General features: G+C 44.9%; 1 protein-coding gene across 4 annotated transcripts in view; it reads right to left on the bottom strand.

Annotated features, from left to right (window-relative positions):
* Nucleotides 1-13,135: 13,135 nt before the first annotated feature.
* Nucleotides 13,136-22,840, bottom strand: part of GCLC (glutamate-cysteine ligase catalytic subunit) — a 37,060-nt gene continuing 27,355 nt past the window's right edge. For 3 of the 4 annotated variants that reach the window (XM_082307615.1, XM_082307616.1, XM_082307617.1), the window contains 6 exons: nucleotides 22,187-22,279; nucleotides 21,342-21,446; nucleotides 19,089-19,170; nucleotides 18,890-18,993; nucleotides 18,667-18,787; nucleotides 13,136-14,877 (listed from right to left, as the gene is read on the bottom strand). In XM_082307615.1, the coding sequence (XP_082163741.1) occupies nucleotides 14,672-14,877; nucleotides 18,667-18,787; nucleotides 18,890-18,993; nucleotides 19,089-19,170; nucleotides 21,342-21,446; nucleotides 22,187-22,279 (711 nt within the window). In that variant the 3' untranslated portion in view covers nucleotides 13,136-14,671. The remainder of the gene's footprint in view (nucleotides 14,878-18,666; nucleotides 18,788-18,889; nucleotides 18,994-19,088; nucleotides 19,171-21,341; nucleotides 21,447-22,186; nucleotides 22,280-22,840) is intronic. The other variant, XM_082307618.1, reaches the window with a different exon arrangement.

The following is a 22,840-nucleotide window of genomic DNA, read 5'->3' as shown; positions in this document are numbered from 1 at the left end:
CAGTGATATTAGACCCTCTCCATGCATGAGAACATCTGTTTGCTATTTTAGACACAAAGTCTGGATGTAGCTTTTCAGATATTTTACAAAAAGTTGGACTTGTAGACAGTGTGTAAAAAGAACATTTGTTATACGAGACTCAAATGCTGCTTGATTTTCATAAGGTTGAATCATAAATTTCTGAGGCTTTGCCATTGCCTGACGCTGCAGTACTTGACCAGCCTCCTCATCTGTGAAGGGCTCCTTGGGTCCTGTATAGTACGTGATGTGCCATCAAGTACTGCTGGATGTAACCACAAAGGCGTAACATTCCTTTAGTTCCGTAGAGAGTCTGGCGGCAAAACCAAGAAAAGATTTGGGTACGTGGAAGTTAAATGTCATTATGCCTAATTTATAGATATAGCCTCACCAGTGGAAGTTGGTGGGAGGTACATATGCTACATCTGTACTAGTAAATGAAACGGTCCAAGGGGGCCAACTCACCTTGAGGCCAGTGCAGCTTGTGTCTATACAGCTAAACTCTCTCTCCCTCCGAGCAGTGTGGTCGCATCCTGCCTGCCTGTGTAACTCTTGAGCCTGCAGAGTGCTGGTCAGCTCAGGCTAGGACCATGCAGGGAATAAGCTAACCATATGTTTTCTGTGCATCTATGGCCAGCCAGGACTGTTTGCTTTCCTAGGACTGTATATGAGTCCCAAACTCTTTTTCTACCTCATGGGTAGGGTTAGGTATCTCCGTGGTTCAAAGCAACCAGTACTTCCATCCAAGGGGCTTGTTAATATTAACAGGCTGTTAGAGCAGTGTTTCCCAAGATGTGGGCTGTACCCATTAATCAGGTTATAAGACATGACTGGGAAGATAGTTGGGACATGAGAAAGAGCAACTAGAGGTAGATGAATACATTACTTGAGTAGTTAGGGAGAAGGGTATGAATGACTGAGTTCACCTAGAGCAGGAGCAGGGAGGAAAACAGTTGAAAATGCTGCTGTATAGCAAAATCAATAGGAAACACTGAGGTTTTCCTTACACCTTTCTGTCAAGGAACATGGCAACATGGCTGCAGCCAGTCTAGTTGTCTTCTGTGCAATCCTCCTGTGTTTGGAGGGCTCACCCAGAAAGCTGAAGACTATAATTCAGTTGCATGCTCACCACTAACAGTCAGCTCACAGGAGGAGCCACCAGGCGTGGGCAAGGCTCCCAGCAGAGGAGGGCATGTGTAGGCCTGGTGATTGGGAGTTTACCTGCTAGGGCAGAGGTCTGAGTGGTCCATATTCTCTTTTTCTGTACTCTGCTAGTGACTGCTTGAATATGGATCCAGCTCCCAAAACCCAGGACTCCTAACCCAATGCCTACCTGCTAGGCTGCAGTCCTTTCTTTCTCCTGTTTACTCTTCTCAGTTAACATGAATTGTGTAAAATGTAACTCAGTCAGACCAGAGAGCCAATGTTTTCTCCCTGGCAGATGTGGATGCTTAGAGAAAGAACATGAGAAACAGCCAGTACAAAATGATCCTTCCCTGACATATTTTCCATGTTCCAGCAGTCTGTGGCTTGGGGATTTCCTCAGACAGAGATGGCACCCAGACCATGGCAATGAGAACGCTGAATATTAACCCAGATAATAACAATGATAGTAATGACAGTGATGATGATGCCACTATCTAGCTACTGTAGCTACACCTTCTCCATTAATTTGGCTAATCACCTGCTGAACCCTCCCATATTTTGGTCTCCATAACATCTTGCAGTGATCAGTTCTACAATTTACTTGGATGATTTAATTTTCTGTACCCCTATCATGTTACCCCCTCTCCCAGATGCCTATTTTCCAAGACAACAAGTTCTAACTTACTTTATCTCCCTTGTTATGAAAGACCTGTTTTTCTGAAAATCCTCTTTGGCCTTGGCCATTTCTCGCTGTTTTATGCTTTTTGAGATTAGGCAGGAAGAGCACTGCAGAGGAATGATGTCAACACACTGCAGATTTATAAAGAGGTTTAAAAATACCTTCTGTTTTGTTCTCTGTGGTAGCAAAGTCCAATAAGAAGGGTGGAGAATTTCCATTCTTTCTAGCGACCCCTTAGAAAATAGGTTAAGGAATTGGTTTAGGTACTCTGTGTGGAGAATAGGTGTATTTGAACCCTCTGAGGCAGCAGAGCATCTGACCTTCCACTTTCTGAGAAGTGCCCTAACCACAAGGGTCTCATATGAACTTTGAGACAACATCTTTTTCTGCTAAGCCCCTCTTGAAAAAAAGAAAGTGGCCACTACTGCAATTTGTGGCTTGCCATTGCCTGCTCCTTACCTTCCAAACTGAGTCCCTCTGGGACTTGGGCATTGCTGGTGTGAGCAGTGACTGGACTACACAGGTCTCTTGGTGCTCCCCTCTGTCTGGAGGGATGGGTGCCAAGACACCAGAGAAACTGGAGGTCAAATGTGAGAGGAGTCTGGAGCTTAGACCCTTGTAGAAGACAACAAATGAGCAAGGGTCTGATGCCTCAACCGATCTTGGAAAAAACTGTTGACATAAATGGACTTTCATCACCCTGATCAAGATAAAAAATTTCTGTAAGCTTGCAAAAGCCGAAGTTTGTGTTAGGATCGCTGCCACGAGCGACGTAAACCTTCAGCCGCTGTCCCATGGCAGCAGGACACACAGCCATCGTCGCAGTGCTGCATCGGCTGTGTGGGACCCAGCTGCTCTCCAGCCTCACCTGCGAGAAGCTCCCTCTCCTCAGTGCCAAGCCCTGACATTTCGACTGAGGCATGGCCAGCAGCCCGGTCTTCCTGTAAAATTACCATTTTACCCCAGAAATGCTTCATTCCTTTTCAGTTTCTCTCCGCCACACGGAAAGAAGCAGAGGGAGGATGGAAACCCAGCTTTTCTTGGGAAGAAGGAACTGCTAAGATTTCTGGAAAAGAGTTGCCAGTTGCATGTCAAAAACCGGTTCCACGGTAGTCAGATGCAGAGGAGTGCCTGCCTGCCGCGCCACATGCCAAAGCTAACGAGGTAAGAATACGAAAGCATTCCTTGGCAATCATTTGAGGATGTCTAAGTTGCAAGGAGTGGCTCAAAATTAGAGGAGCTTTTCTTTTTTATTTTTTTTTTTTAATTTCTTTTTAAGGTAAAATTTTGCAAACAAAAATGTCTTCCATCCCAAATAATACACCAGCCTTATCTCCCTTGGACCATCAGGCTTCACAGACACTGCTGAACTCTCCCTGCTATCTAATCTTCCCTGTCTCTCTCCTATTCTGCCCTCTCTTGGGTTCCTTCCTGACTATCTCCTCTCTTTATCAGGTTGCCTTTGGTGGGTTCTCCTCATCTTCTCACCTCTCTTACATAGCCTGCAGGTCTCCATTTCTGCTGTCTGTTCTCCCATCTCTGGGTAAAAGAAGAATTTCATTTGCCTGTCTCCTTGCAGACAATTTACAACTTACTCTCTATGTCAGACCTGCTGCCTTCTGCCCACACTGAAATCTCAGTTTGTTTCTTTGAGATTAGCTGCCAGATAAGCTGAGCTTGGCCAAACTGGAGCTCCTCAGCACCTCCCTCTTTTCCTTCTTTCATTTTTTTTTTTGGTTAACCAGGGACAAAAAAGCCACACACAGGCTTGTAGCCTGGGCACTCAGTCCCCATGTCCAGGCTGCCTAAGCCTTACAGTGTCTTCCTTCTAATGACAAGTAATGAGGCATTTTAAGAGGACTGTTGGGTGGCTCATGCCTGCGTCTGGCTGCACAGGTTTTTCTGTCTCTTCCACCGCTTGGGCAGTGGGAAGCGGGCACAGCCTCCCACTTTGCATCCTTAGGGTGGCTGCAGCTGCAGAGGGGCAGGCAGCTGCCTTGCTCTGAAGCAGGCAGGGTAAAATCAGGAGGGTAAAATTCTGCCGGAGCAAAAGAAGCATTTGGAGACTCAACCATGGAGAGAGGGAGATAGAGGGGGTGGTCCTGAAGGAGAAGGTAAGGCTGACAAAGAGGGAAGAAACGATGAAACTAGCCTTTTTTCCCTGAAAGCCATCTTTGCAGTTCCTCTAGACTAGGTTCAGCTTTGCTTCTTGAAGAGGTCAGAGCTCATGGGAGCACTAGGACAAAGCGGCTGGGATTTGCTGGGTACGTGGGAATTCAGATCTTTTCCTCATGCCTATCCAGACAGAAATCATCAATCAGGTCACAAAACTGGGAACTTTGTGTTATGTCAGTGTTTCCTACCCCATCGAAAGAGCTTTTGAAAGTGGCTGCTAAATCACCAGCTCCTGTTGTAGGGCCTGTCATAGCAGCTGATCTCCAACTGGAGGTATGCCATGAAGACACAGCGCTTGTGTTTAGTGATTTCAGCACTCTCTGTAATGTCCCCTGGGGGGCACATGCAGCCTGTGGTGTCCCAGGGCACAGCCTGCAGATGTCTTCTCACAGTACCTATCAGAGAAACAAAATCTGACTGATTATGAGTCCTTACTGCCAGTGGGCTCCACCAGTAAAAATTGTTTGCAAGGAGGTAGCCAGTACAGACCAAATTTGTACATGCTCTGTATTTGTTTGTGATAAAAGATAGGAAATGGGTGTGCGAGGCTGTCACTATGTCATCTCTCTCGGTCGCTGGGCGCAGCCAGGGAAAGCTAAAGACAGAGCGGTTTGATGATAAAATCGATCATAATGCTTTTCACTTTAATTGCAGTTAGAGCATCAGCCTCACTACACCACATCATCCCACGGGCTCTCCTAGACCAGCATCGAGACCACCGCCTGTTAAAATGTGTGGATCTAACTGTGCGGTGCTGTAGCATGTTACTGCAACAGCAAACGTGTTTGGCACCGAAGTTTTCGCACTACAAAACTCTGTTGGCTGCATTAGGACAAAAGGGAGCTAAAACCTCCCTTTCAGGATGGAAGCAGAGCTGGAAACAGAAGACAGCTGTGCTGAAGCCCAGACCAGCGATGCCCCTGGCAGACTGACCCCTCCTCTGGACAGCATGGTCCTGGAGGAAACGTTCCTCTCCCCTGGAGAACAGCTTGCCCTGGTATATCTTGAAAACCATTACAAAGCTTTGTAAACACACATGAGCACAGAAGGCAGCCAGTGAGAAACACAGCAGTCTGCAGAGCTTTTCCCTGGATACTCCTGTTGCACAGTTTGAATCTTCCGAGTTTCCTTCCTGTTGCATGGATTTTGCTTTTCCAAGGTAGGATGAGAAATAACGTCTTGTCCCAGTGCTGAGTTTGGGTTCTGGGCAAGCATCACGTTTTATCAGCTCATGGCAAGGCCAAACGTGCTGCATTGCTGGAAGCTGGAGTCACAGCCGGAGGGACCGAAGCGGGCTGCGGGACTGCCCTCTCCCCTCCTCGCCACGCCACGTCTTCGAGCCCTCGCAGCCTGGGTGGGAATGGGCAGATACCGATGACACCACGCGTGCTGGGATGAGTGGGAAGCGGAAAGTCAGAATGAGTTTCCAGGAACACGTGGTCACTCCCTTCCGGAGCTCTGCTTTTCACATGTGCCTCTGGAAATGACCCCAGCCCTCAACCAGCAGAAGCAGTGGGACTTGTGCCGGTCAGGGTGTGCCATAAACAAAGGGGAAAAGATAAAAATCTGAAATACGTTATTTTATGCCATTTGCTGAGGAGGCTCAGACAATTTTTTTAAAACAGCAAGTGAAGTTTGTTGTCTAGAAGTGACTATTTTAAGAGCAAGACTTAACTGCATTTGAAAGGGGGATTCTCCTGGTCACATGGCTGTTCAGGACGCATCATGTCCGGAACCACTGGGATGTTACACTTTTTAATTCAGACAGTGGCAATTTTGCTCTCAGCAGTGCAATTACCCAGCCGAACTGCATGTCTGAAAGGGACAGGCTGGCCTATTTCTCAGGCTCTGCTATGGCATACCCTTTCAAAACACACAGAGGGTCTGCCCTGCTGGCGGGACATTTACACAGCACGGCTGCCCGGAGGGGTCCTGGCTGGGTGTCCCGTGGGCAGCCCCACCACCAGCCTCAGCTCCCCTCCGCCCTTTCCCTGGGGGAAAGCAGCAGGCGAGGGCTGCAGAGTCACCGTGGCTGCTCTGACGAGCTCCTGGAGAGGTGCCTGGGACACCAGGACATGAAGAGGTTTGCACCGATCGCGTGGGATGGGGTTAAGTCCATGAGTAAACACTTGGGCCAAAATCCACAGAGGATTTGGACCTGAAATACTGCTGTGGCTCTGGCTCCTTTTTCTCTTTATTCCCCAGAGAACGGTTATTTTCTCTCTCCAGCTCACTGCATCGCCTCTTAACTTAGAAGGCCACCTAGGGCTGGCCCTGGGTTTAGCAATGAGCTTTTCCCGACCTTGTCCCTGCCTGCACCATGAGCACACCCCAGCAAGGACCCTGGCTGGTTTTCCACTCTCCGTGCCGGGGCTGTTTCGCTTTGCTGGCGATGTTAACGCTGTCGTAGCTCAGGGATCACAGCAGAGTTTATATTGCATTGCTCTAGTTCACCCTGCGGGGGTGAGAAATTACAGGCAGAAGTGGTTTGTGTTCAGCACTCCAGTTTGTATCTGAGACTACACAGCCACATCTCCTGCTCGCCAAAATCGGGGGGCTCTGGAGCTTAACCTCCCTCCGCTAACATCCCTGGCAATCTGCTGTCCTACCGCTATTGAAAATCAGCCACGCTGTAGCTGATGCCAGAGGGATGACTAAGGCACAGGAACGCTGCAGGGTGGGGTGAAGGGTATGAAATGTGGGTGATGCCGAGCCTTCCTTCCCCTCGGTGGAGAGGTTTTCTGGAAGCCTTTCCTGTTTTTCATCAGGCAGCTGTGTGATGCTGCTCTCCGGGCAAGGAGTCCCAGTCCCTTACACCGCCAAGAAAAATACTGCAAGTTCTTGGCCTCTGAATGCCCATGTTGTGAGTAAGCTGGCAGGGATTAGATGTCCAGCACTGCCTGTGCGTTCACGGATGGGAACGGATGGGAAGGCATATAGTCCAACTAGTAAATAGTTTAAGGGAAAGAATAAACCTAACTGAAAAATGTTGGAGAGCTCGAGGTCATCTTGGCACAGCTGCTTCTCCAGCGCAAATCAAAGAGTGGGGAGAAAGTGGGGCGTTTCAGAGGCGCAATGCCAATAGGCTTCACTCCTGTACGCTTTCTTCCCCGCTGCCCCCAACCTCTTCTTCTGAACATGACCTGCCAGAGCAACGTACACGAAGTGACTCCTCGCTTCCACACGGACTGGCTGTAGTCGGGTAACAAGGTACTCTCTAAGATGCCTTCATCAAAAGCTGTACCGTCATCCTCATGAAAACCTGCTTTCTTTTGATCTAATTACATTTAATATGAGCTTGGACTTTTTCCAGGGTAAGAACAACTGTTGTTGCTTAAATATTTTATAAAGTAGCATTTTTCCAGCCAGAACACAAACTCTTGGAAGTCAATGACAAGGAGCCATCATGCACCAACACTTTCATTTGTCATTTTTGAGCACAAGATGTCTCTGGGTGTTACCCTCACTTTGCTTCACTGGGGTCATTTTTACCTTCTCCCTGCCAGCGTGATAACAGCTTTCCCTTTAGGTCATGTAACAGGGGCAGTTTTCAGCATATCTTTGAGATACGTAAACTAATTCAAGGGCTAAATTAACAGTTAGACTGTTAGACTGTTTTCTAAGTTGGACTTAGAAAAGGCTGTATAGCCATTTCTTGCTTCACGTAAGCCGTAGGATTTCATGCAGTTGCTGAATTCGTAGCCAGCATTTATGGACAGTTACACTTTTCTTCTGGAAAGACACTGTGTTGTTTTAAAGGTTTTGGGACAGGAGATGCTGTCCTCCCGCCTCTACGCCCTTGCAGCGGGGACGGCAGGGCGAGCGGTGCAGGCAGCAGCAATCCCCCCTCAGCCGCGGGGCGCTCCGTGGGGCTGCTGCCAACGCTTGCAACCTGCCGTTGGCTCCGGCGAAGTACGGTGCTAGTGGATACTGTGTTATTTCTGCCCAGGGCGGTGGTGTCTCAGTGAGGAGGACCCAGAAACACCCAAAAGTGGGGTGTAGCTCAGCAGTGCTGCCTGCAGCATGGCTCACCTTTAGGGTTACCCACTTTACAGCCTTTGCACTCCTCGTGCTCATTTGGGAGGTTATAAATAAAATAAATCAGGGACATTTTCAGGAAACAATTTCCATCATAATTTGCCAATATGGTCGGAATAAATATCGCATCTGTCAATTTTGATAAAGTCCTACCAGAAACCAGGTGGGCTTCTGCCTGGAAATGCGCTCACCGTCGGGGCACTCCTGCCCGAGCAGCGCCGGTAGCTGCGCTGCAGACGTCTTTTTAATTTGGGCTGCAGGCGAAGCGCTGGGAGGAGAGCATGTCTCAGACCTACAGCTAGGCAAGCTGTCGAAACTTGCATTTACTTCTCCCATTGCTTTACAGAGTGACTCCTCCTACCTGAGAGGGAATGGACAGAGCGCCCCGAAGCCTGCAAAGCCTTCTTGACTTCACCTTTCTAGGAGAATCTTAGAAGGATATTCTCCTTTCTAGGAGAATCTTATTCCAGGGAACAGTTATTATATCTAGTGTTCCCACTTTAAATACTGGCTTCAAATGTCTTTTTTACTAGGCTCTGCAGAGTGCTGTTAGCTACAAAACGGTGGGCTGGGGGGTCACTGGCTTCCCAGTGTCCACAGAAGTTTATTAGAGCTCCACTGGCATACCTGCTGCTGTTCTCCTCGAGCTCGGAAAGACCCCAGGGATAAACACTATAGTGGCCACCTTAAAGAAACCAAGAAATTGCCCCGAGACGAGAGGAGATAAGTTCACTAAGGCACAGCAATGCAAACATTATATTGCATGCAAATATATGTAGCAGAAAAGGGCGAAATGTGCATTAGATTCAAGAGATTTTCTAATAAATAATATGAACAAATTGCAGATTTCTAAATGAAACATATTTTTCCTGTACAATTTGAATGTTTATGAGGGGAACCACGTGGGAAGCTAGCTTTCTGAAGCTGGCTGGGAAACGTTGCTAACTATGTTTGGAAAAGCTGGGCTGTGCTGCCACCAAATCATAGTGGTCTCTGGAAAAGGAGGAGTGTTTGTAAAGTACAGGGAGCAGCGTCTCAGCCGTGGCTGCTGAGAAGACACCGTGGCCCTGAGAGAATCGCAGCCAAAATGATGCATGGGCACCTGCGGAAGGAGGTCCCTGGGACCAGGTCTGTTCATGCAGAGCGGGTCCGGCTGAGCACCGCCTTGGGACACCGCAGCTTGATGACAGACATCAGGAGTCGCATTAAACTTCCAGACTCCAGGGAAGAGCACAGTAGAGCAGAGCTCTGTGGGGTTCAGGACCGGCAGCAGGGAAAGGTATGAGCTCTGCTGCTGCCATCTCCAGGGCTTTGCTCAGCCGCCACCGAGAGGCACCGAGGGCGAGCACCTGCACGCCGAAACCCGTGGAGATCTCCATACCTGCCCGCAGCAGTCAATAAAAGTAACGCTGTGGCAATCGCAAGGATTTGAGATTCACTGAGTTGTTTTATCCAGTACACACAGGAATTGTTGTGGCCTTCAAAAGAAAATACAATTAACAATGAATTTTTCCTAAATGAAGCGATGGAAAAAAGCAATGGAAATTCCCATAGTAGTTATACCTACATATGTGGAGCACTGCACAAAGAGGGAGAAAAGGCTGGATCAAAACCAGAGAAATCCTTAGTCAGATGCTCTTATTGGACATTACTGCTCTGAATTTGCCATGCACAGCCCCTGGAGCTCTAGGTCTGCCCAGGCTTTCAGCAGCCGTGGCTCGCCTTGCGGCCCTCCAAAGCTGGCCCCCTCCAGCACCAAATCCTTGCACCACCTCTGCCAGTGTCAGCCCCTGGTTCCAGTCTGTTTCCGGAAAAGACAAGATTTCAGGAGGGTTTGCAAAGGGATTTTCACTTCTTTGGTACTGCATAACCTTAAATGAGCCATTTTATTTCCCTTTGCTTCATTGCCCCTTCCTCCTTGATCTCTTCTGTAGAATTCGGTAAAGCGCTTTGCTACCTCATGATGCTGTGGGGTGTTTCACTTACTTGGCATCAGTACAATATTTTGCTGATATGATGTTTTACATAAGAAAAGGCTAAGTGCCACTTTCCCCTCACCTGAGGAGCGGGGAACGCAGGAGATGGCTGTCCCGGGGGAATATACCCAGGGCTGCCAGCACCCGCTCCCCCCGATCTGCATGCTGAGGACACCACAGCTCAATTCTTAATTTGCAGCTCACTGAATCCTGATAGAGAAAATATTAAGCACACATAGTCAGCGAGGGGAAACCCCATATCCCATCTTCTTGCTCGCAGCACGGCTGTGCCGGCTGCAGGAGGACAGATGGGGGAACTGTGAAGTGACCTGGCCGCAGAGGACTGCCGCTGGCTGGGCCGGCCTTCCCTTTCCTCGCAGCAGCCTGCGCGGTGCTGTGCTTTGCACTTGCAGCTAAACCAGCGTCGACAACCCGCCGGGGCTGTGGCCGTTGCTGAGCAGTGCTTGCACGGCGGCAAGGCCATCGCTGTGTCCCACTCTGTCCCCCAGCCAGTAGGCTGGGGGGGGGAAGAGCTCGGGAGGGGACGCAGCCGGGACAGCTGACCCCAGCTGAGCCAAGGGATGCCCATACCATATGGCGGCGTGCTCAGCGATAAAACTGAGGTAGCAGAAGAAGGTGGGGGTTTTGTCTTCCAGGGCGGCTGTTGCTCAGAGATGGGCTGGGCATTGGGCTGCTTGTGAGTGGTTGCCTTTGCATCACTTGTTCTTTCCCTCTTTCCTCCCTTATCAAACTGTCCTAATCCCAGCCCACACATTTTCTTGCTTTTGCTCTTCCTACTCTCCCCTGTCCCGCTGGGAGGGAGCAAGCGAGTGGGTGCTGTGGGTGCTCAGCTGCTGGCCAGGGTCAACCCACCACACAGAGAAAGAAAGGAATCAAACCGAGTTTATTAATCCCTTCACACCTTTCTTTTTTTGGCAAGTATTTGAAACAGGGCCCTTGATCCCTTGACCGCTAACCCCCTGGTGTTAGCGGTCCAGAGTTACGGGTAAGAGAGACTGCGGATCAGCTCTCCTTTAATTCAAACTAGATCTCATTCCTGTAAAAGACTCCCAATTGCAGGCACCCTGGTGCCCTTTGGTTCAGGGGCACAACGAAGGGGTCACAGCAAGACTGACAATGCTGTGGGGACGGGTTTGCTTTAGCTCATATGATGACGATCACAAAACTTGCTGCTCTGCCACCTGCCCACCGCAGGAGCCGCGCCGTCCCCCTCCTCCTCACGGTACAAGTACGCTCGTTGCAAAGGTCACTGCTTACAAATGTTGTTTGTGTTTCTCCCCAAAGTGGCTTCAAGAAAATTCCAATGAAGCGTCAGGTCTTTCAGACCTTGAGAGACCGAAGTTTTCTGCTATGATGCTTAAATTGCACATTCTTGCTTCTATTCTCCTGTAAGTCACAGGTTCTTGCACTGCTCAGCATTACAGTCAACAGCCGTCTCCTGATACCCACCGCAGCAAGGGGAACTATCGCATTTCTGCCCCCTCATCTGCTCCCCTGGAGTAGAGAACATCCTTAGCAGCGTATTTCTGCACGCCTATGTGTTGCTGTTTATCCTTAAGAGGCAGTTAGAAGGAGGGGCCTGGCTCTTGGGAAGGGATTGCAGGAATCCTTTCCTGCTGAAACCCAGCTCACACCATCCAGATAGCTGCTGGAATAACCTCAGCTGTCACCGCTCCTGCAACCAGCTTCCCATGTAGCAGGAGGTCTCTCTCAAATTTGCTGCAAAACCGTATCACCACACGGAATATAATCCACTTAAAAATATTAAACAAAATGACTGCAAACAAAAGATGAGGTAATTTTTCAAGAAACCTCAGTGCAGCTTCTCTAAGCTGCATGGCGCTTGTTTCACAGAGGTCAGGTTGCTTTTGCAGGACCAAAGTACTGTACGAGGCTCTTGAGACACCACTCCCAGCAAGGCAAACAGCTTGCAGAGCTCTGTGCACACACAAAAGGAGCCACATTGTGAAGATTTAGGCCACGATAAAAGCATAGCTAAAATAATGCAGAAATAAAGATGCTTGTACTCAAGGTAGTTTGACTCTCAAGAGAAAACTGGGCCTCGGAGTATTGTTTATAGCATCGAGTCACAACAGGATCTTCTTGCTGAAAACTGAGCGGAAGGCATGAAGCAGATTACTGGGGTTGAACTGGGGCCAACACATAGCGATCACGGGAAGTGCCAAGACTGACGCGTTACTAAGGTCTCTGGGCAAGGCATCAATCACGTTCCACCTCAGGTGCCTGGTGCTTCTTCCCCTCCCTTCGCTCAGGTGGCTGTTGGAAAGGTCGCCGTTTCCATGAAAGCACTTCATGGCTGCAGGACCAAAAATCCTGAATTCACAGCCCAAGGGAGTTTCTCATGCTCTCTGGAAAAGGTCAGCCAGAGCTTGAGGCTTGGGCTAGGGCTTGCTTCTCCACCTCGGGGTGCGTGCAGACACCACCTAGCCACCTCGAAGGTATATTCAAAACTAGTGGCAAAGCTTGCCCCTCCCTGCAGCAACTCTGGTTTACCCGTGAGAGCCTTCACCGTGCCACACCACGGAGCACAGGCTGCAGCACAGACCTTAACTCTTCATCTGGGGAACGTAAGCTGCTTAGATACCGCAACCACGGACACCTCAACAAACAAGCAGCCGCTTTGGGTTGGATTTTCTCATCCTTTCTGAAAACATGCATACAAGAACTCATGAGGGAAACTTCCAGCCACACCTTTTAGGCATCATGACAAAATTTGTCCTCGCTTACAGGACAGTAGCCACCTATTAGGCCAGAAGAGTGATTAAATGTCAATTGAAAGGGAAAAAGGACATGTCTTGATGCAGAACCAGCAGGAAAGCATTCTAACTTTTTTAGGGGTCTTCCAAGCACAGCACCTGCTGCTGTGCAATCAGACAGATGCTACCATGACAATGGCAAGGACTTCTCTGTTGCAGGGGTGGCAGACCATCTGCGTTAGTCCTGAGAAGTTTCAGCGTGAACAAAGTGAGTCTGGATAAGATCAGCTGTGCTTGCCAGGTATGCAACTCCTCCTTTTTTGAATATGAAAACATGGGTTCAAGTCATGCAAGTGACCAACACGTACTGCAAATTTTATCTTTATTTCTTTATTACAGAAACTAAATTAGCATATGCCTACATCTTGATTAAAACAAATTCACCACCGCAGAAAAAAAGCGTTCTTTTTATTCTCTAAAGCACACCTGTGAACACAGAACAAAGTCTAATGTCAGTACATAAAAGCTTCTTCTTAGTGCACCTCTTCATTGCAGTTTCTCCATTAGTTCTTTTTAAAAAATCATTACACCTTAGGTATTTATATATGCTTGCATTAAGCTTTGTATAATCTACCCATAACGCAATTCACTTCTAGAAGTCAGTTAAGAAGCTAAATCAAAAAGGCCCCTTAAGTTTGCTTTATTTACAGTTGCAATGGCTAAATTTTAAATACTTTACAGTCACTCCCAGTACTGGCTCCCAATTCAAAGGATTAGTGCATTCCAGGATTTATTTATCACTATTTTCTGAAGGGGATTAAGTTGTCCATACCTACAACTACGTAGGTACTTCAGCTATCTACATAAAGTACCTTATAGGAAATAAACATGCTGACAAAAATATTTATAGTAATGAATGACAAATGAGAAACTCAACCTTTAGGAAGAATGGACAGGCATTTAGTTCTGTGCTGCAGTCATTGTCGACTGTGGGAACAGCAATGTGGGAGAAAGAGCAGTTAAGGAGTGCTGAAGTCCAGAGCAGGTCTCTCTTGGTTCCTTCGTAAAGAGAGCTGTATGTTCAGCTCTCATTTCCTCCTCTCTTTCACCACGTCTCCCCCGTTACTGCTTTCTTATTAAATCATCGGGCAAATTTCTGAACTGCGATAGTGTACAAATTTACTTCAGAGGGGAAAAAATAACGATGCATCTGCAGACAAGCAGACTTGCGTTATCTGAATAAGGACAGATCTGTTCCTCGGAGTTTTATAGTTTATGAGTGGACGCAGGTCTTGTGGCAACTGAGAAACTGCTGTAAAGATTAACAAACGGGATGCACATGCATTTATCTGTTTTTACATACTTTTGAAACGCAGATGGAAGGAAGAAGTATCTGTGATTCAGGTAGGTCCAGAAGTTGGTTTGGTTTTTCTTTTCTTCTTTTTTTTTTTTTTTTTTTTTCTTTTCTTACATAATAAGGTAGATTACTTAGCACATTCCAGGTTAAAAAAAATTACAGTAAACATTCAGTAACTGGAATGCATATAATATACAAGTACCATTACATTTACAAAGCTGTTCAGGACGATTTTTCTTTCTAGAATAAGCATAAAAAAGTTACAAGCTAATTCACAATAACTTTAGATACAATGTTATTAAAATACATTGATGTTAATCATAAAAATATTTTACTATTTACATGTACATTGTATAAACCTTGACAATAAGAATATGCCCATTTTAGGATGCCTTAAATGAATATTTAGGCAGATTGGCCCATTTTATAGTGCAGTATCCCTGTTTTGGTCTTCACACCATGAAACTGTACCAGATTCACAGTATCTTTGCTAGTGCTTTGCTAAAAGGCTTAAACTCTCTATTATTTAAGAAACACTCATTCATTACAAAGAACCAGTTTTGTTTCCACTTTGTTTCTTATTAAATCCTACCCCCAATAGTTCAGGACACTCTGCCTGGCCTTGTGCGATTTGATTGCATTTCCAAATAAGGCTATAATTCATTTCATCAGTTATCACGCTATCTTGCTTGTAGTCTGGATGCTGTGCGATAAATTCCCTCATCCATCGAGCAACTGTCATTAATTCTCCTGTGGGCAAGGGGAAGTCAAATTTCACAGTTTATACATCTAATTTAGCAGTATGACACCTAAAGTTCTATGCATTATATACACAATTAATAAATAGTCCGTGCTCTCATGAGAAACACATTTCTATACGTATTTTTTTTAAATATGGCTAAACTGTAGGCATAATTAAGCTGACATATCGCTGATAGTCTAAAACCCACTCATCTGTTATGATCTTTAGACTTTCAGATGTTATAATGAGACAGTGCAGAGAGAAGCAGCTACTGGACCAGCTGTTACCAACAGACTGTATAGTAAGAGACATTTAACAGACAATCTGTCTGAGATGAACCAACAGACACCTCTACAACAACTACATACATATAAAATAATTTTGTAGTTGATCCATCCACCTCTTGCTGTCTACCTTGACTTACTATTCTTTCTCCCTCTGGCAGCTCCCCTAGCAAAAACCAGGCAGGTTCCCAATTATACCAACTCCTGGTTTACACACACTGCCTCTGCTTTACTACGCAGGCCACGGGGCAGCCAGCAGGTGCCTAAGGGTCCCCGACACTTCTATACAGGGTCATCAAATGGCACACACCTCCTGCAGGAGACCTGCATCCCTATAAAGCAGCAGCTGGAGACCAGCTGGACACCAGTGTTTAGGCTACTGAATCTTGCTCCTGAACGTAGCATATGCAAGCAAACCTTAACTAGTACAAGTGTAAGGCAACTCTGACAGGAAGACATTAAGGTAGGCTGATGGGATGCTCAAAGAGCCTCACAAAACTTCCATTGCTAGCTACTGGAACCTCAGCTTCCTTGTAAGAGTGGAAAGAGTCAAGGGCTTCCACTACAGAAATCTTGGTTTAAGAATATTATAAAAAGCAAGAAGAATCAAGTTAGGGAAAACAAGGAGGAACACACACAAAAAAAGTAAAAAGCATCCAAGACTGTTTAAAGATATCCTATCAGTGGTTTTGAACAGAGGTACATCAACACAAATCAGAAAAATTGCGGAAGTACAGGAAAGAAAAAGCAGAATAAAAAAGGTTATTAGAAATAAAAATGTCCCTCAAAAATGAGAAGTCATGTTTTAAAGAAATGAGGCCAGAGTTTATGCTTCTGCATGAAAATAGGGCAGGAAAAAAGTACCCAAGAAGCATTATTTGTTGAAGGCACTAAAAACTCACACGAAAACCTTCTCAAACCAACGAGAAGCAGGGGGCCTGCAAGAAAATTGGTGGGCTGGGAAATGAGCGGAGCGGAGCATAAAAAGGGATGCACTTTTGGACTAGAAGCTGCTGCAGGCCGTCAGTGCAGGAGGAGACAGGAGAGCAGTCCTGCTCACACCAGCACAGACACCTAGTGGTCAGGCAGCCCAGTCACTCCCCATCCTTTGTACCGGTGTAAATCTGCAGCACCTTCATCGTGAACACTGCGTGCAGCTCTCGGAGAACACAGCAGTATCGGGAAAAGGCACCACAAAAGGTGTGAGAAAACTTCCAAGCGGGGAGAGACAAGACAAAGGGAATCGCAAGTTCGGAAGCAACAATACACTTGAGAAGTTTGCAAAATTATGAATGTCGATAGGAAGTGAGTAGAGAAACATTATCCTACAACGCAGGAACTAGAAGGCATAGCATGAAGTGACTGGGAAGAGCATTTAAACATGCAAAACTACAGCAACTACATTTTTCAAAGACCATATAATAAAACTGTGGCATTTCTTATTGTGTGACTTTATGGGGACCAAAAGTGTAACTGCTTCAAGAAGGGTAAGGGAACAATCATGGAAATCATGTTTGTGAACAGTTATCAAGCACCATGATTACTGCACCACCTTCGGCTGAGAAACCGCCTACACTGTGGACAGCCAGGAACCGGGAGAGCACGCCAGGACAAGGATCACTTGATGCGGCTATCGTAATACTGCTTTCATTAATATTTGGTGAATATATACCACCACCAAATTTTGCCTAGCAAATCTGTAGTCTCACTGAGTGGTGGCAGTCACGCACCAGCTAGACAGAGACCAGGAGGGCAAGACCCAGCTGTGCTGCAAGAGAAGATACGACCGAAGCACAGATGAACTATGTCAGGGCAAGGTTAAAGCCACAGCAGCTAAGGTGCCAGTGTTTAACTCTCACGAGTGCTCTGTGTTCACCATTTGAGGAGAGAAATGTGAGAAATGGCCACTCTTTGTAGACATGTCTCATGCTGGACAGGCTGCCGTTCAGGAACATTTGCTTTAAGATTGAGAGTAAGCTGGAATAATCCAAACCTCACAATTGAGTAACATCATGGCACAGTAATACAATGCCTAATGCTTTTTATTCTGTGAATTCTGGTTCTTAAGAAGCATAATTTAAAAATACTTTCAGTTTATCAGAGTTAAGATATAAAGCTGAGACTCTATCTACCTCACTCTCACACCTTTTAGGTCTGTGTAAATACATGAGTTCACTTTTGCAATGCCTGCAACTTCGCACCAGGTAGCAAAATTGTTGTTTGGAAGGGGAACACCTGCTGCAGGGTGTCGGGCCCAGGTCATTAGCTCTTGGGAAAAAACCTCTATAAGACTTAGGCACTCCTTGTTTTTTCAACAGCATTTTCCTGAAGGGAAAAAACCCAACAACAAACAATGGAATATTTTGAAAGCATTGCTATTTTGAGGGCTGATGTGCCTTAGACCTTTTTTTCCTGCCAGTTTCTCTTCTCTCCCTCAGTTAAGCCAAGTATCAAATCCCTGTCTACGTTACCTGAGGGACAGAAGCCTCCTACAAACAAGCAGCCTTAGGAAAGAACATTTACAGTGAAAGCTGTAATTAATTAAAACCTGTTACCATTCTGAAGTACTGCTAAAATGAATTGCTGCTAAACTGAAAGTCCTGATTTCCACCTCAGCTTTAAAACGGTCTTTACCTAGAACCTTCTACAGCAATTTTAAAGAATTAAAAAGGAATGCAACACTTCAGTCTAAAATTGGGGAGGAAAAAAAAAAAGATGTCTTTACTTATGAGATGAAAATTAACTGTCTAGCTAAATTTACAGCAAGGCACGCATACAAGGGATTTGCACATAGGAAGGTATAAAGCTGCTGCAGACAGTGCTACGCGCCCAGTTCTGAATTAAAGTTTAGCCTGCATCTTTTACACATTATACTGCTGCATTTTGAAAAGGAGCATAGAGAGTCATTATACTGCCTGTCTTCAAAAACACCGCAGCATTGGGAAGACAGGGGAAGAGCCTGGTTTGCTCTGCCTTGAAGGAGTTCTGCTACTTACAGAAGGGCTTTTTTGTCAGGGAGCTAAAGACTAGGTCCCATGCTCTAGCATACCAGAATTTAGACTTATGAATGCTTTGGAGCAGCATGCTTTGGAATCACACCAGTAACACCAAGCTATCAGACCCAGCCTCACATACTCTCAACACTCAAGTGACAGGCAAAGGGGATTAGTATATATGCAAACCACTACAAAGTGGACAATACACTGGCAAAAGCAACAGTAAGTGGTGCTGAAAAGAGAAATCTTGGATTGGAGATACACTGCCCTCTAAGCTGTAATCGTAACTGTACCAGTTACTCCTAATTTAAATTCTAAAATGGATCACGAAACATTTCTAATCAGAATTAGACAGGACCAGATTTAAGCCAGAGAACACACTCCAGTCCTTTGCTCCTATGATTCAACACTTAACCAGACAGCCACAGCTGCCACTAGTTTTACCCAACCGAAAACTCGAGAACAGCCCAAGTAGAAAAATGCCAGGAACATCAACGTCCAAAAGTGTCAAACATACCAGATGCTCTCTTTTTTATTAGCTTCAGGTAGTTTAGGATGGTGCACCTTGTGTCCACATCCACTTCCATGTTTTCAAGATAGGAATTCAAAATTGGGATCAACCCAGGAAAGACTCCTTCCTGTGTAAGAGAACAGAGTCAGCATAAAACACGCTCGATCTGGTTTCTGGGAGGGCAGAATGGAGGGGAAAGTTGTGTGTTCCAGGTAGAACAGGCTATGACCTTCCCATTGATAATTGTATCAATGCTCATTAAGGTGTACTCTTCTGCGTCGGTGCCTGTCCCGTTCTGTGCAGAGCCACATCCATCCACAACGGCGTTTCCACCTTCATGGATGACAAAGGGAAGGAAGAAACGGTTAGAAGGCAAGAAATGCACTAAGCATCCACAACAGCGTTAATCAGATTGCTTGTTGTGATACCTTTGCAAATATCTTTTCTGAAGTAAAACATTCCCTGCCGGACAGCGTCTCTTTTCTGGGCCACCTTCATGTTTTCATCCACCTGGCAAAAGAAGTATTTCAGAGATTTGTGACATTTTAGAAAATTAGGATTCTCCCAAACCCTCACGTTTTGGTCTCATTAGTTGAAACATCTACTATGTTTCTTATTATTTCATCACACAAGGCCAAGCTGTGGAAATAAGGTTTATCTCGTTCTTCAGGGATCCCAAGCATAACCACAAAGAGATGACGTTCTATGAAATTAGGTCTCCAGCAGAAAAGGTAACGGTATTATGTTAGAACATGCTACGCTAATCTTTTAAGTTTGGAAGAAAACACATCAACAGCTGTGATTAACAGGTTGCATTCCATCTGGCAGACTTCTTGCACATTTAGATGCAATTTAAATGAGTACAGAAGAAGAAAATTGCCCTTTCCCTAGCCATAGTTTGCTGCTTTTATTAATAAAATCATTGAAGTCTTTAGAACAGTTATTACTGTATTAAACAAACTTCCAGAAACAGAATTCCTGTAACTTTGTATGGGAATCATATCTATTCCATACCCAAACATCTGTTAGACAGTTAGATAAACTCAGACTGCTAGTAAAGAAGTTCTAAATTGCAGGCTTCTCAAAAAGTCTACAAACTACAAAGCACTGCTCACACGCTCTGTAAATGACATAAGCATTGCTCTGTCTTTCTGGATGGAAGATTTTTGTCCAAGTTCTTTGGCCGCTACGTTCTCAGGGAATTAAAATCACACAGCTTTCGGACATTAGTTTTACTGTATTGTCTTCCAAAGAAGGGATATGCTTTGCTGAATTCTTTGTTTGACCTTTAATTAAGGGCAATGCAAAATCTTCGCTTACTTCTTACCTTTCAAAGCTTTGTTTTCAAACGTCTGTTTTCATTCATTTTATATTATGAAACCTATTTACACAACAGGCTGTTTTGAAAGTTTGAAAGAACTCCAGTCGTAGCTGACGGGCGTACAACCGCACTCAATCAGACAGCAAAGATTAGTGTGAGATTAGCCCCATAAACCCATATTATTTTACTTGAAAGAGGCAGGCTTACCAATGGTTGTGCAATTCTGTGTTCATTACCTGCCAAATTGCTTAGCAACGTCGAAGAATTTTATGCCCCCTCAGCCCCCAACTTTGTTCAGGTTCTTTTAACACCTGATCTCTTTTTCAGTCTTAACTGGTATTCATCAGCTAAAAATTTTGCACTTTTGAGACATTCCAAATAACAATGTAATTATGCACTGTAAGTGCTAAATTGCCACATTATTTATGAAGTCTGAACTCCTTGACATCAGGAAGAGAATTTCTCCTTTTAGAAATCATACCAACTGTATGGTATGATTACTATTAATTTACAACTTGAGTATTTTTCTCCATTTTAATTAAAAACACTAAGAAAAGCCACAGGATACTAATGCTATGCTGTAACCCATGCTGGCAGTCTTTTCTAGCATACAGTCTGTCAAAAGCCTTCTGCACTACAAGACCTTTTTTAAAGTTACCTATAACATTGCAGGACTATCCATTTAAAGACATTTTCTGGTCAGGTGCCTCAGAAAGAAGTACTGCAAGGACAGTTTCACCCAAAACAGTTCAACAATTGTGAGGACAAGATTAAGGAAAAAGCACATTTTCCATGGCTGGTCTGTCTAAAAACAAGTCACAGTTGTGACCAGAATCAGCAGTATTTGTTTTCATTCAAATACTGTGTAGCACTAAGCATGCTGAACTCCTCCTTCCCCTCTCCACCAGATACAAACAAAATAGAGAATAGGCAGAGAGAGGCAATGAGACACAGGCACCAGCCATTTAAAATAAATATCTGAAGTTTTTATTTTGACCTCCACAGGTTATTTTCCCCACATGTAAAATGGTGGAAACATGCCCTTTCCCAGTCTGAAAACAGTCTTGTGACAATGGTATTGATCAACATTTCTGCAGTAGTCAGACACTGTTAGGCACTACAGAAATTCCCACAGTGTTTGTCTATAAACTTAATTCCATGAGACAGCAGTAAAATATTTGTTTAATACTGTAGAGTTGAAATTGATTCAAGTATTGGTATAGATGAGAACTGACTGAAAGATATAAATGACTGTTCCATAAGTGCACAAATATTAGTTCCTAGCTTGCAGAGGATAAAAATCGGGCTTGATGCAAATATGTTGCATTTAGCTCTAACAGATCGGATCTTTCACACCTACCTTGGACAAAGGAATGAGAAAATCCAGTTTATATGACAGAATCACTCTGGTTAGCAATACGACAAACACAACATATGCAGAGTTCTCAAAGTCTGTTAACTGGACCTAGACATGAAAGGATTAGAGATTCAATTACTTTAGTGGGAACACACTCATGGAAGTAGATAAATATCTGTGAGAGTTTAAAACAGTTTGACTCGAATGTTCATGTTGGTACTTGTATTCGCACACGCTCTACTAGCAGAAACGGTGATGCACGAGCTGGAATCATCAGCAGTGACTTCAAATGCACAATGCATGCACACACTTCAAATTCAACCCTTTAATCCAATGCCAAAACACACTTGCGTTTCAAAAGACTATCTAATAACCTGCGCCTTCAGGCTCTCTGTGTAATTACAAATGTATAATAGCTTTTAAATTTCCACTTTAAAGGGATTAAATTCAGAGAGCTCAGAAATAGACAGCTATAAAATAAAAGCACTTGTGAAAAACAAAACAATGACAGTGGAATTGTTCAGCACCAGGAAAAGTACTGGAGAAATACCGTCCCTAGAAGCTAAATGGGGCTTTGTTTACTGTTGCTTTCATACAAGCCTAATTCCTTTCCCCATCACCCCAAATCCATTAGCATGCTTTGCTGTGCTGCAGTGGATTCTCCTGTCAGTTACATTCCCACAGTCCATGTCTGATTAAACACTGCTGTCCACTTCACTTGCGTCTACCAATTCAGAGGGGAAAAAACACAGCGTAAGTAATACGGGTTTGATACTGGATGGCAGAATGCCTGGTACTTTTCCACTTAAAAAGAAACGTGCTTTTGTGCATACTGACGCCTTCCTTACCTCCATAGGTCTGAATTCCACTCTCCATCCAATATCTGAATTTGGAGGAGGTGGCTTAAACCTCATTGTCTGCCAGTTTGTAGACTGAATATTCTGCAAAGCACATTAAATAATCTGTCACAATCAAGATATATGTCATTCTATAATACAATCAAAGAAAAATAAGCAGATAACTAGAGTCCTAATGTTTTCCCTGGAACAGCCCATCAAGTTACAGAAGTGCTTCCAAACTAAGTGGCATGACTTCCTAAAAACCACAGTATAACTACCCATCCTAGGAGCAAACACATTATTACACTTTCTTATGCTATTTTGTTTGAAGATTACGTATAAGATACTAGGGGGCTGAGATTTAGCTGACGTGTTTGTTTTTATGAGGGGCTGATGCATCCGAAACTAAAACCACCTAATATTACCATAGCTATTATTTCATAAAGCTGTGTAAGAGAGACATTTATATGTAAATGTCATGCAAAACAGTTTTTAGGAAGCCATAAAAATAGACAGTTCCCCATAACACTTATATACATAGCTATAGTTTGGGCTCTTTGTATTTTATTGGGTTTAAGCTATAAGCCACCACCTTCTCCCAAATAGAAGATAAAACAAATAAATAAATGTACTTATAACTGCAAAGTCATATGCTAAAGAACT

Source organism: Platalea leucorodia, assembly GCF_965183815.1.
Source record: "Platalea leucorodia genome assembly, chromosome: 3".
NCBI classification, from domain to species: domain Eukaryota; kingdom Metazoa; phylum Chordata; class Aves; order Pelecaniformes; family Threskiornithidae; genus Platalea; species Platalea leucorodia.
Note: the sequence above shows the minus strand (reverse complement) of the source record. Positions and strands in the feature narration are given on the sequence as shown.